Genomic DNA, 14,512 nt, shown 5'->3' on the forward strand with positions numbered 1-14,512 from the left:
TAAATAGCGACATAAGCAAATTTGCTGATGACACCAAAATAGGCAGTCCAGTTCATTCTAATGAAGACATTAGAGCACTCCAGGATGATTTGAATAGACTGACGCAATGGTCGGAAAAGTGGCAGATGCAGTTTAATATTGACAAATGCAAAGTTCTAAATGTTGGACAGTTAAATAACCATGCCACATATAAACTAAATAATGTAGATCTTAATACTACTGATTGCGAAAAGGATTTAGGAGTTCTGGTTAGCAGTAATCTAAAACCAAGACAACAGTGCATTAGTGTTCGCAATAAAGCTAACAGAATTCTTGGGTTCATATCTAGAAGTATAAATAATAGAAGTCCTCAGGTTGTTCTTCAACTCTATATATCCTTGGTTAGGCCTCATTTAGACTATGCTGCTCAGTTCTGGTCACCGTATTACAGAATGGATATAAATGCTCTGGAAAACGTACAAAGGAGGATGACAAAGTTGATCCCATGTATCAGAAATCTTCCCTATGAGGATAGACTGAGGGCCCTGAATCTGCACTCTCTCGAAAGGCGTAGAATTAGGGGGGATATGATCGAGGTGTATAAATGGAAAACAGGAATAAATAAAGGGGATGTAAATAGCGTGCTGAAAATTTCCAGCCAAGACAGGACTCGCAGCAATGGTTTCAAGTTGGAAAAATTCAGATTCAGGAAGGATATAGGAAAGCACTGGTTTGGTAATAGAGTTGTGGATGAGTGGAACAAACTCCCAAGTACAGTTATTGAGGCTAAAACGTTGTGTAGTTTTAAAAATAGGTTAGATAAATACATGAGTGGTTGTGGGTGGGTGTGAGTTGGACCTGACTAGCTTGTGCTGCTGGGTCTGGTGCAGTGCTCCATCCTTGAGTGGAGATGACCAGGCTGGGTGGATCATTGGGATAATCCGGGGGGTGGGTCATTGGTCTAATCCGGGGGGTAAAACATGGACCTGCTCCTCTTGGGTCAGTAGGCCTGTTGCAGTGTTCCTTCTTTCTTATGTTCTTATGTTCTTATGCAACTCTTACAGTAAATGACCTTGTTGACAACTCTCACAATACTTTCTTATTGGCAACCTCACAGTAAATGGTGCCATTGGCAGCCATGCATTAAAAACCTCCTGTTTTAAAACATATAGAATCAGTGTGGATATTTATATCCATTGAGAAATGTTATATACATTGAGAAAAAAATCATGAAGATTTATATACATCTTAGAATATAAAGAGGGTACGATCCCCGGCCGGGTGGAAATGTTGAGCATGCTTCCTTACACCTGCTGCTCCTAGTCACCTAACAGTAAATAGGTACCTGTGTGTCAGTCGACTGTTGTGGGTCGCATCCTGGGGAAGGGGTTTGTGCACCTTAGGACTAGGCTTTGAGAGGAGCTGAGGTTGGTCAACAGCTCTTGGGCTGTAAAATTGATCTATGCGAAAAAATTTCTCTCTCTCTCTCTCTCCCTCCCTCCCTCCATCTCTTTCTCCATCTCTCTCTCCCCCTCCATCTCTCTCTCCCCCTCCATCTCTCGCTTTCCTCTCTCTCTCTCCCTCCTCTCTCTCCTCTCTCTCTCCCCCACCATCTCTCTCTCTCCTCTCTCTCTCCTCTCTCACCCTCCATCTCTCTCTCTCTCCTTGATCTCTTTGATTCCCTGTTCCAACCTCAGGCAATTTAATCACAATTTTTAAATTCTACGGTCGAACTTCTTATTATTCTCACTCTTCATCTTGTCCTCGTTCTCCTCTCCTTCTTGAATATTTTTGTCAAATATTTTTCTGCCGGTTCCCTCAGGCAGAGTTTAGCATTTTTTTTGCCCTGACATTTTTGTTGAGTGCTGACAGCAGCAAGAGTGACACAACAACCAAAGTGTAATATTCCATAGCATTTTTTTGCTGTATATCCTGTTCAAGTCGTCACAGTCTCGTTCGATAGAATAAGATAAAATAAAATGGTGTTGGGATTTTTAACCCGGGGGAGGGTTAGTCACCCATGATAACCCGATACAATGCATCAACGACGACTCTTATTCCCACTGGATCTGTTAATCTTCTCCTCCAGGATGCGACTCACAACAGTCGACTAATACCCGAGTACATACTTAATGCTAGGTGAACGGGGGCAGCAGGAGTAAGTATATATATATATATATATATATATATATATATATATATATATATATATATATATATATATATATATATATATATATATATATATATATATATTAGAGGTGTGGAGTTAAAAGATAAAGAATAACACATAAAGTGGGAGTTGTCACAGTTGCTCTTTGCTGATGACACTGTGTTCTTGGGAGATTCTGAAGAGAAGTTGCAGAGGTTGGTGGAGGAATTTGGTAGGGTATGTAAAAGAAGAAAATTGAAAGCGACTACAGGAAAGAGTAAGGTTATGAGGATAACAAAAAGATTAGGTAATGAAAGATTGGATATCAGATTGGAGGGAGAGAGCATGGAGGAGGTAAATGTATTCAGATATTTGGGAGTGGACGTGTCGGCGGATGGGTCTATGAAAGATGAGGTGAATCATAGAATTGATGAGGGGAAAAGGGTGAGTGGTGCACTTAGGAGTCTGTGGAGACAAAGAACTTTGTCCTTGGAAGCAAAGAGGGGAATGTATGAGCGTATAGTTTTACCAACGTTCCTGTATGGGTTTGAAGCATGAGTGATGAATGTTGCAGCGAGGAGAAGGCTGGAGGCAGTGTCTGAGAGCAATGTGTGGTGTGAACATAATGCAGAGAATTCGTAGTTTGGAAGTTAGGAGGAGGTGCGGGATTGCCGAAACTGTTGTCCAGAGGGCTGAGGAAGGGTTGTTGAGGTGGTTCGGACATGTAGAGAGACTGGAGCGAAACAGAATGACTTCAAGAGTGTATCAGTCTGTAGTGGAAGGAAGGCGGGGTAGAGGTCGGCCTAGGAAAGGTTGGAGGGAGGGGGTAAAGGAGGTTTTGTGTGCGATGGGCTTTGACTTCCAGCAAGCATGCGTGAGCGTGTTTGATAGGAGTAAATGGAGACAAATAGTTTTTAATACTTGACGTGCTGTTGGAGTGTGAGCAAAGTAACATTTATGAAGGGGTTCAGGGAAACCGGCAGGCCGGACTTGAGTCCTGGAGGTGGGAAGTACAGTGCCTGCACTCTGAAGGAGGGATGTTAATGTTGCAGTTTAAAAACTGTAGTGTAAAGCACCCTTCTGGCAAGATAGTGATGGAGTGAATGATGGTGAAAGTTTTTCTTTTTCGGGCCACCCTGCCTTCGTGGGAATCGGCCAGTGTGATAATAATAATAAAAATATATACATATATATATATATATATATATATATATATATATATATATATATATATATATATATATATATATATATATATAATATATATATATATATATATATAATATATATATATATATATATATATATATATATATATATATATATATATATATATATATATATATATATATATATATATATATATATATATATATATATATATATATATATATATATATATATATATATATATATATATATATATATATATATATATATATATATATATATATATATATAATGTATATATGATACGTCACCAGGATGGCAGCAGATGACTTTCCCTCTGCTTACATATCTGCCTATTTCCCCTCGTCATTCCCAGCTGCTCATTTCTTTCCTTCTAATTCCTGCTCTTCCATGAACATCCCCTCCTGACCGGGGCTGACTTGCGGCTTGCTGGTGTCACAGTTCGGTTGGCAACCCCATGTCCCAGGTTCGATTCCAAGGCAGGGAAAACATAGGTGCAAGAATCCTGAAACCTGCTACTGGTGGATGTAGAGACGCACGGTTACAGGTATAGGTACGACTACACTAAGTAACGATTATGTTTAGCTACGTTTCAGGACAGGTATTTAACAAGTTATTGACATGAAAAAACTGTAAAGTAAGCGAAACGTTATGACAATCAAGGTTCTTTAATATATTGTTTACATACTTTTGCCTTTCTTGTTTATAACCATCAAACAGTTAAAATAGATTCACGGGTGCTACCTGACTGTATTCAGTGCTAATGTGCCAATAAGTTTACAGAAATAATATAGTAATACCTTGGCAGAATGCCAGTATTTATCAACATTTCAGTGTTGATGGACTGGAGCAAATTACATGCCCACTAGGTTATTATCAGATCTCTAATAAAATAAAAATATACTCTCCCCTCTTTTCCCCTTCTCCAGCTTCGTTTTTGTAAAATGTTTTACCCACCCCTTTCACCACAGGAATTTCCCATTCATCATTCTCTATATATATAACCGTTCATTTCTGTCTGTCTGTCTTCAACACAGAGAAATAAAATGCACAATAAAACACATCCAACAGAAAACACTACTCATCATATTGATAGTCCTGCACCTGTTAGGCCGCGTCTTCAGTATGCAGTCCAGTTTTGGTCTCCATATTACATAAAATAGAGATATACTGGAGAGAGTATAGGAAAAAAACTTCCAGGCTCGTTCCATAACTCATGAAGAACTTCTGTGAAGAAACTGCATGACTTTGACAGACTCAAATATGAATAATTATTTGAAGTGCTGAATGAGTCGAGCTGAACTTCCTTTCATTGGATTAAACCTGAGTTCCTTCTATTCCCAAAGCGATATATGACCCATACGGGCGTAGAGCTTTCCCAGGATTATAATTATAGTAATATCCTGTAGCCAACTTCGCTCCCTTCATAATCCTCAGAACCCTTCATTCTCAGAGCCCTTCATCCTCAGAGCCTTTCATCCTCAGAGCCTTTCATCCTCAGAGCCTTTCATCCTCAGAGCCTTTCATCCTCAGAGCCCTTCATCCTCAGAGCCCTTCATCCTCAGAACCCTTCCCCCTCCCCAGAACCCTTCCTCCTCCCCAGAACCCTTCCTCCTCTCCCTTCTCCCTCCCTCGAAATTAGATTTAGATTTTGCTTCTGAAGCGGCTAGTTTATTGTGTACCCAATAACCATCCTGTGGATGATAGCGCAAAACCATTTGGATTCACAAAAGCCCTAGAAATTAGGTCCCAAAAAGGGGTTAGCTGGAATATTCCTGGATTTACATCTGCAACTGACTTATCTGTTGCAAGAACATTTAAGAAATTTGCTTACTGTGTCTGATATCTTATTTTAATTAATGAGATACCTTGACGAATCACAATTAAACACACAGCGTTCAAGACCATAGGACTGACCACATACTTGGCATTTATTTTGATCATCGCCCGTATCATCTGTGTGTAATCAAGCCTAAGCCTGGCTACTGTATTGTCAGTCAGTCGGTTCACATTGCTAGTTGTTCATGAACGTACTTAAATACGCTCATTTTATCATAGTAATAGATCTACTCAGGTTCCTAACTACATTTCTATGACATTTAGTTTCACTATTCACTTCTCTCCTAATATTCTTATTGATAGTGTACGTCATCAGGCATTTTTATTTTCTCTCTCTTGTAGCTGACGTTAATTTGACGTTATCCTCGTTACACTGCAGAAATCTCCCAGCTCAAGCTGACAGATTTCAACACTGTGTTAGTGACCCATCTTGTGTGATGGATTACATGGAGAACACAGCTTGGTTTATGCTATCATTATATAATTATCACTTAAAAGTTGTGTAGTAGCACAATACTGGTGTATATAATATGGCTAAATAAAAGAAAAACCACCAGTCATACATGGCGTGGCTGCCTCGTGTACACATTCCTCACGTCAAAAGAAAAGCTGGTAAGAATATTTCCCGCCGGGAAGGAACACCAAAAAATGTATTTGTATAGAGTCTGCCTCTCTGCATGCATCCATTTCCTCGCTATTCTTATACCGAAGACATGTCCTTCTACTCTTCTTCAATCTACGTTCATCCACTTTTAAGTACTCCAGAGTATGATGATGATAAAAGTGTAACGAAAACTTGTGGATAGTGAAGTTTATACCACAAGTAGACAGGAAAAACAATAATGGAAATGAGAGTGTATTTTAACTCCTGACTGCCAATGAGAACTCCAGTTTGAAGTCGAAATATTCACTCTTTATTTCCTTTCCTGTAGGCTGCCCTTTACTCCTGAGTATCTTGTATGTTATGACCATATCTGTTTTTAATATCCTCTTCTCCAGTGTCATAGTCTTTTTAACCATATCTTGTATTTCATATATTTAATATTAGTGATCATTCTAGTGATAAATATCTGACTCGCTGCTTCATGCACTCTACTAGACGGAGGCTCAATGCTGGTGACTCAGTCTCTAGAATTTTTACAGAGTTCTATATAATTCTTTTCTGGTGTAATGGTCAGGGTATGTGTGTGACCTCATGTCCTTTTTTCCTCTCTCTTTGACTTGTGTTTCCACTAAATGGTATTTGCATCCAGCCTCTTCTTCCTAGTTTCCATCTCATCTACTTACGAGAATTGAAATCCAACAGCCACTTGCTCGGTCTTTTTTTGCACATTGTTCAAGCCTTGCAGTAGTTTCCTGAAGTCATCTCATATCCTCCGTGTCGGTTTCAGTTTCTTGACAAACATGTCTCTCTGCATTACACCTTCTTACTCAAATCAGTGTTCTTGTTTTCAATAAGCAAAATTATATAAACAACCATATGTGAGTATGTGTTCATGTGTGAGTGTGAGTGTGTGAGTGTGAGTGTGAGTGTGTGAGTGTGAGTGTGAGTGTGAGTGTGAGTGTGTGTACTCACCTAGTTGTACTCACCTAGTTGAAGTTACAGGGGTCGATTCCGAGCTTCTGGCCCCGCCTCTTCACTGATCGCTACTAGGTCACTCTCCCTGAACCGTGAGCTTTATCATACCTCTGCTTAAAGCTTTGTATGGATCCTGCCTCCACTACATCGCTTCCCAAACTATTCCACTTACTGACTACTCTGTGGCTGAAGAAATACTTCCTAACATCCCTATGATTCATCTGTGTCTTCAACCCCCAACTGTGTCCCCTTGTTACTGTGTCCAATCTCTGGAACATCCTGTCTTTGTCCACCTTGTCAATTCCTCTCAGTATTTTGTATGTCGTTATCATGTCCCCCCTATCTCTCCTGTCCTCCAATGTCGTCAGGTTGATTTCCCTTAACCTTTCCTCGTAGGAGGAGAGGTTAAGGGAAATCAACCTGTATGTGTGTGTGTGTACTCACCTAATTGTGGTTGCAGGGATCGAGACTCAGCTTCTGGCCCCTGGTGTGTGTATGTGCTCGCGCGAGCTTGAATTTTGTATCTGTATATCCAATTGTGCTTCCTTGGTCAGCTCCTGGCTCAAAATAAATTTACCACAAACATAACGAGCAAGACATATGCAACAGTTGACTGTCTTATCGGAACGTTTCGCCTGCTCAGCATGGCTTCTTCTGTCTAAAAAACTTCCCCCTTTTTTTTATATATCTTTCCAGTGATTTCGTCACGCACACATTTTTCCTCTGACAAAATTCGGTTCACCACCCACTCTATTTGTGAATAAATATATTCCAATGATTTCCCGGAATCCTTTTGCTCACATATCTTTGATCGTATTTTATTTTAACTATATTTTTAAACTGTGAACTCCATACCATCGGCACAGTTTCCAATTTTGATCAAACCTATATAAATTTCTGCATTTCTTGCAGTCACGTTTTTTAAAAGTTATTTTAAACTCTAGCAACAAAGCATCAGGGTTTCTAATTAATGTATGTTTATTATGTACTGGTAAGAATTTGTTATATTAATGTATAACCCCCAGTATGTATATATTATGAGTTTAATTTCTTTGAAATGGATTAAAGTATTGTGACTGGTGGTGAGGAGGTGACATGCTGTCTTAATGACTCTTGTACTGTAGCTTATAGGACTTTAGTCCAATTAACGAACCAAATATAAACGAAGACTGTGTATACCGAGAGATGTGTATCTCTGTGTGGTGCATAGTGGTTTATATCTCTTGATGTATATAGACGGAAGTTTTGTATCACTCAGTGTATATACATTCCTCTCGGTGTATATACACCGAGAGGAGCGTATCTCTCACTGTGTATACACAGCTGGCTTTATTTAATTTCTAGTTTAGGGACTAACGTGTTCTTGATAATAGTGTACAGGTACGTGGAAAAGTTGACACCTGTGTTGTGAAGCTGAAAAACTGAATCATCCAAAGGTCTTCATCAGGTGTTCCTGAAATTAGATCAAATTAATCGCATGTCAGTTATCTCAATCTTAAATATTTTTTTCCCTCGCAATAATCTTCCTTTCCTATTTGAAGTATAATTTTATTGGCATTATCCGCAAACAACCTAGTGCTGATTACTCCAAGATGGGCCTCATGTGGCTCTGATCAGATTTCCAAAACTACAGTAGTTTTAAATTTTTTAAACTAACATTCTCTACAGAGGTTATTCGGATTATATTTCTGAAGAAAGGGAGAACGCACACGATTGCGTGTGTGCCTGAATGATTGCGTGCTTACATGTGTGTGTGTGTGTGTGTGTGTGTGTGTGTGTGTGTGTGTGTTTGTCGTCCACTCATCATCCATCACGAGGTTACATTAGAAAATAGATTTATGCTCTTAGTTTTTTTTTTATCAACAAGTGGTGAAGTTGTTTGTTTACCAAACAAAGATAATGTTTCCGGTTTATATATTTTGAGACGAATTATCAACTTCTGTCTAAATTAGGAACTATCGTGTACTATCTAGATGCATTAGTCAAGGAGGTAAAAGCAGTGAGGAGGTGAAACCACATTAAAAATATGGTCAAACATTCACACACAGGTCAAACGCTGCTTCGAGGCACCATCACCATGCCATAAGCATTATTTTAACACCTGTCATTTAAATCGCAACTCATTGTTATGAAGATAAATTATGTCTGGCAGTGTGTGAGTGTGGTCAACCTCTTCAGGACAACCAGGAGGCATCTTCCTCAAGGTGGGCGGTGAGGAGACACAGATCGACTTGCCACCACACTTGCTTGTGTCAACAGTTGCAACAAAAGCATTACTCTTGTGAAACAGACCGACCCTTACTATCATAAATAATCAGAACAACGTATTTTAAGAACAGATATTCTGAAGCTGGTAAGAAAATATCTATGTATGGAGCAGCGCAGAAACCAAAATAGCTTTGTAGAATCACGATATTCACTGTTTTATTTTATATAGTTACAATTATATATATATATATATATATATATATATATATATATATATATATATATATATATATATATATATATATATATATATATATATATATATATATATATATATATATATATATATATATACCACACTCACATACTGCCAGACATAATTTATCTTCATAACAATGAGTTGCGATTTAAATGACAGGTGTTAAAATAATGCTTATGGCGTGGTGATGGTGCCTCGAGGCAGCGTTTGACCTGTGTGTGAATGTTTGACCACATTTTTAATGTGGTTTCACCTCCTCACTGCTTTTAGCACCTTGACTAATACATCTAGATAGTACACGATAGTTCCTAATTAAGACAGAAGCTGATAATTCGTCTCAACAGACAGCCTCGGTGTGGACCTCCAAGTTCTCTGTTACCTCTTTTTCCTTGGTACTCCAGTATAGTTACCTTGATACTGCATCAACAGCAGCGTCAACAGTAACTTAGTTCCCATGTTTATTTATAGGACTGATACGCATAAATGCTTGTAACTAGCCCCAACAACCTGACTGACAGAGCCTACAACAGTGGTTTTTAGTCTGAGACCGTGATACGGGGGCGTTAATCCTACAAGCCTAAATTAGTTGAAATGTGGCAAAGAGTTCCTGGCTAGTCAGACTAGTATTTAGCACTTGGTTAAATAAGTTTTAACTGAAGGAAAGTGCCCGATATGATGCTGCTACGCCACTAGATCTATTTCCTGGGACGGTGTTAAGAGCCTTGAAAAGTAAACCTTTACAAGAGTAACGGTGTTGCCTCACACCACTTAGCACACATCTGTCAACACAACAGCAAGACTACCATGATCATTCCTTCGGTACCACGTCGGGAGGAATCCGGCTCACTCTGGTATGTCGTTAGTAATTCCGGTGTGACGTAAATTGCTGAGGATTCATGGTTGACGTTCTTGTATGCTGTGTCACCTATATTCTCATCGGTTCTGTTGACTTAGAGTTCGTGTTTATTATTATTGCAGCAGTATTGCAGTAATCGTAGTAGTAGTAGTAGTAACAGTAGTAGTAGTAGTAGTACTAGTAGTAGTGTACACTAAATGTTCAAAATCATTTTTTATTGCAAGTTTTCAATTCTTTGGCTCAATAAATATCACTTTTTACATTAGGTAAAATAAACAATCTAAAACTAACAGACAAATTGTGGATGTAACTAAAAGACGTTTCTGTCGATCTTAGATCATTATCATTTCGCATATTATGGGAAATACAGAAAAGGTACGCAGGGAAATGCCATAAATTGAGGCAGTGTGTGAGAATCTGGAAGTGGGAGGTATGCTTAACGCGGCTGGGCACTGTTGGAGTAGGGGCAGCACTATAAATAGTTGTCAGAAAAGTGGGCATCTACCCAGCTGGTGATGTCACGAGGAAGGGGAAGTGCTGGGTGGGTGGGTGGGAGGAATGGGAGAGCAACTGGTGATGTGGGTGGGTCTCCCAGACGCACACTATACAGGCCAGGACCCACCCAGAGCGTCAAGCTCACACACTCGCCGCTCTTCCTCACGAAAGCTGCCCCGAAACTCAAGGTGAGATTACAGTTCCGAAAGCAAGGATTTACTCGCTCGGTTCACCAGCCGACGGTGTCTGTGACAGGTGCGACTTCGGGAGAGTTTTGGCTTCTGTGACCCAGAAGGTGTTGTTGACAAACTCTCCCCCACTTGATCACTTGGTTCCTGGTTCCTGGTTCCTTGGTTCCTGCGGTTCTCTTCATGGATAAACTTCCATGAAAACAACCACTGTGAAAATTATCAAAATGTTATTCAGTGTGAGATTTTTTTTTTAAATTATTTCAAAGCTTCTTCCGTATTTAACAAAACTTTAAAAATCTGATTATATATATATATATATATATATATATATATATATATATATATATATATATATATATATATATATATATATATATATATATATATATATATATTATTTTTTTTCTTTATGTATGTGTGTCCTTTACTTGCAATGATAGTGTTGTGGTTGCTGGAGTTGAGACTCAGCTCTGGGCCCCACTTCTTTGCTTTGCCGCGACTAGATTCACTCCAAACCTCAAAAATCCTATCACAAACAATCTTAAAGCTGTGCATGGATTCTGTCTCAAATTTATTTCATCCAAGTCGTTTCTCTCTCTAACCAATCAAAGGTTGAAAACATGTTTTCTTACGTCTCTGTGACCCATTCCAGTTTTTTCTATGTATGCACATTTATTCTCTTTTCCAAAACCCTCGCACCGAAAACACTACACATGATAACAAAAGAATTGCCCTGTGGAGCAAGATACCTTCTATGAAAAACAAGGAAGCGATTAGAGTACTGAGTAAGTGTAAAGGGACCACGACTCTTCAACACCCTCTCTTCATGTAGAATGGAAAATACCAACATACCCCTAGCTCTTGTCAAGAGGGAACTCGACAAATTCCTCAAAACTGTTCCTGATCACTTGGGTTGTGGTGCATACATTGGACTGCCGGCGGTGGGTACCAACAGCTTGATCGACTCACGAAATTGTAATAATACGATTACAAACCACTGAGCGGGTGGAGTTCTAGCACTCACTCGCCTTGGATTCAAACCCCACCCGTTCTGTGGTTTGGTCAGCTTGATCAATCAAGCCAGCAACTAGGAGGCCTGGTCTGGGACCGAGGTGCAGGGGCAATGGCCTCCGGAAACAACTACAGGTAGCCTACAGGTAATCACTAGAACTGTCTTTCCTTGTCTGCCCGATAAAAACATCTGAGCACTTTGCACGTCGTAATCATGTCTTTCCTGGTTCTTCTATTCTGTCTTGTCATTAAGTTCAGTTCTTGTAGTTACTTCCTATGGATATCCGTCTAGCTCTGGGATAGAGATGTATCGGATATCCGCATCCGCATCCGCATCCGCATTCTACTGCATACACATATCCAAATATGCATCTGCATCCGCACATACCTAAATTTTCACATCCGATACATCTCTACTCTTGAACCAGCCTCGTTCCAAGCCTCTGCAATTTCTCTGTTTGATGGGTATGGCTGATCACTTTTAGGTTCCACGCTGGTGATATATTAGTCGTGATAGGGCTAACATGTGTCGCAAATAAAAAAAAAAATCTACAGTTCTTTGGTTGTCAAGATTTAACAAACGTGTTAAACGTTCTTCGTTCTTCGTTGCTGCTTCTGAAGCTTATCTTAAGTGCCAGTTGCATAGTTGCACCTCGGTTATATACACGGCACTGAATCTACCCAGAAAACTGTTTAGCCTCTGTGCCCCTACTCTCTACTTTTATTCTGGTCTTCTCTTCTCTTTCCTCATTTTCATTGCCTTGAACTTGACTTAAATTTCAGTAGTCACTTGTCTGACCAACTCTGTACGTTTTCATGCATCTTTTTCACCTCTGTCTTTTATTCTCCTTATTAATTTCACATTTGCAATTGTTGTTTGTCAATCAGGTAATTCGTAGAGGGGACACTGCTTGCTGGCGGGGTCTGATGGTCTCTGTAAGAGCCAGTGAAAGTGTCATAGACATGACTATCACCAACCTCTAATGATGAACGAATTTCTTGGTTGGTGTATCACTTATGACTCACAGTGGTGTGGTTAAGTGTTTGACTGGTAACCTTAGATTAGCCGGTGTATAAGAATGAAGTTTCAGATTGTCTTGAAATTACAAATAGTACAGGAGGAGCATTGTACGATATAAAATTCGGATTACAAGTTCGAATCTCGTCGCTGTACTGAAATCATGGAGTGAGGTCGAAAGAGATGATACGGAGGGGAGGGATGAAGACGTGAGGATAGGAAGGGAATGAAGAAGGTGGGGAGAGGAAAGAAGAGGATGGGAAAGAAAAGTGAAATAGTTTACCTAAGGGGAGGTGTGCCCAGTCACACAGGCCGCTGACATACTTCTTTCGACACAGATTTTCTCATTGATGCTAAATAAAGAAACAGGTGTCGTCACTCTGGTGAACGAGTGTGTGTATTGACCCAGGTGAGTTAATACTTGTTGAGATCCAGCTGCTTTCCACGTTACCTAATTTCCTCAGTGAGCGTCAGACATGAAGAAATTGTTACCTTGCAACAAAATGAGTGATGTGGGCTACTCTTTGTTATACTTATGTGCAGAAGTGTATGTAATATAAACACTTCTACACTTCTCGGAAAGTAATTAGGAAAGACAAACTGATTATTTGACTTACATCTGAGGTCCACCTAAGCAAAACTTTTAAATTTAGATTTTTTTGTCCAGAGTTGAATTATTTTAAACGCGCTGTTTAATTCTATTCACACACACGCACACATGCACGCATATACAACAGGCCTAGTGTTTAATCGACATGTGCCTAGGACAAAATGGTAACTAACACACAGTTATACCTCTCTTGAATAAGTGGGACACGTTATTTCTGCCAGAACATTGAGGACACACCACCGTAGAGAGGAGCTACATGGCATGCACTCATCTCTAACACATGTGACAGCCACTTGAGTTATTGAAAAGCTAACGCAACTGATAAAGATGACACACGAAGCTGGCTCAGCCGTCATCAGCTTAGTTACCATACACTCGTGTGGTAGTTCGGTTGTGTGAGCACCTCACTCCGTCAGCCAAGGTAAACACGGTTGTGTGTGGCCAGAAACTGGATGGGTGACTATGTGAAGACAGCCTCAGCCTTAGCTGCATCAGATCCGGGTAAACAATACAAGCTTCACATCTGTCTACTCGTTGCCTCTTCACAGAGGAAATATTACTCTTTTTAATGTAATAATTATTGCTGCTAAGCTTGTAGATACATTTGTTCTTAAAATTGCTGTGTTTGCACATGTTTGTGTAAATGTGCGAGTGCCAGTGTCAGAGGCAGTGACACGGAAGTAAAGAAGAATGTTTGAGTGTTGATTGGCTGAGTCAGTAATGCTGCTGCATGCCGCCTCTCCACCATTTATCAGTAATTAATCCCAATTTTAGGGATTTGGAGATTAAAGCAGACTCTCAGCATACACACATACACACACAGGCGGGGCCAGGAGCTGAGTTTCGACCTCTGCAATCACAATTAGGTGAATACACACACACACACACGCACACACACACATACACCTCAACTAGGTGGGTACAACTAGCACACGGTTCAGGGAGATTGACCTAGTAGCGACCAGTGAAGAGGCGGGGCCAGGAGCTAGGACTCGACCCCTGCAACCTCAACTAGGTGAATCCATCTCTGAGTGTATATATCCAGTGTGAATGTTAGATATTGTTTAAAGTATAATATAAATGCGTGTGTGTGTGTGTGTTGAGACGTCGACACCTGCCTTCCT

General features: G+C 39.9%; 1 protein-coding gene across 5 annotated transcripts in view; it reads left to right on the forward strand.

The window, feature by feature from the left end:
* LOC128705692 (putative cyclin-dependent serine/threonine-protein kinase DDB_G0272797/DDB_G0274007) overlaps positions 1–14,512 on the forward strand; it is a gene marked incomplete at its 3' end in the record, with an annotated part of 39,129 nt that overhangs the window by 3,961 nt on the left and 20,656 nt on the right. For 2 of the 5 annotated variants that reach the window (XM_070089767.1, XM_070089769.1), the window contains 1 exon segment: positions 10,620–10,746. Coding sequence is in view for 1 of the 3 variants with exons in the window: in XM_070089766.1 (XP_069945867.1) it covers positions 13,841–13,889 (49 nt within the window). 5 annotated transcript variants of the gene reach the window in all.

Source organism: Cherax quadricarinatus, chromosome 29, assembly GCF_038502225.1.
Source record: "Cherax quadricarinatus isolate ZL_2023a chromosome 29, ASM3850222v1, whole genome shotgun sequence".
Lineage (NCBI taxonomy): Eukaryota > Metazoa > Arthropoda > Malacostraca > Decapoda > Parastacidae > Cherax > Cherax quadricarinatus.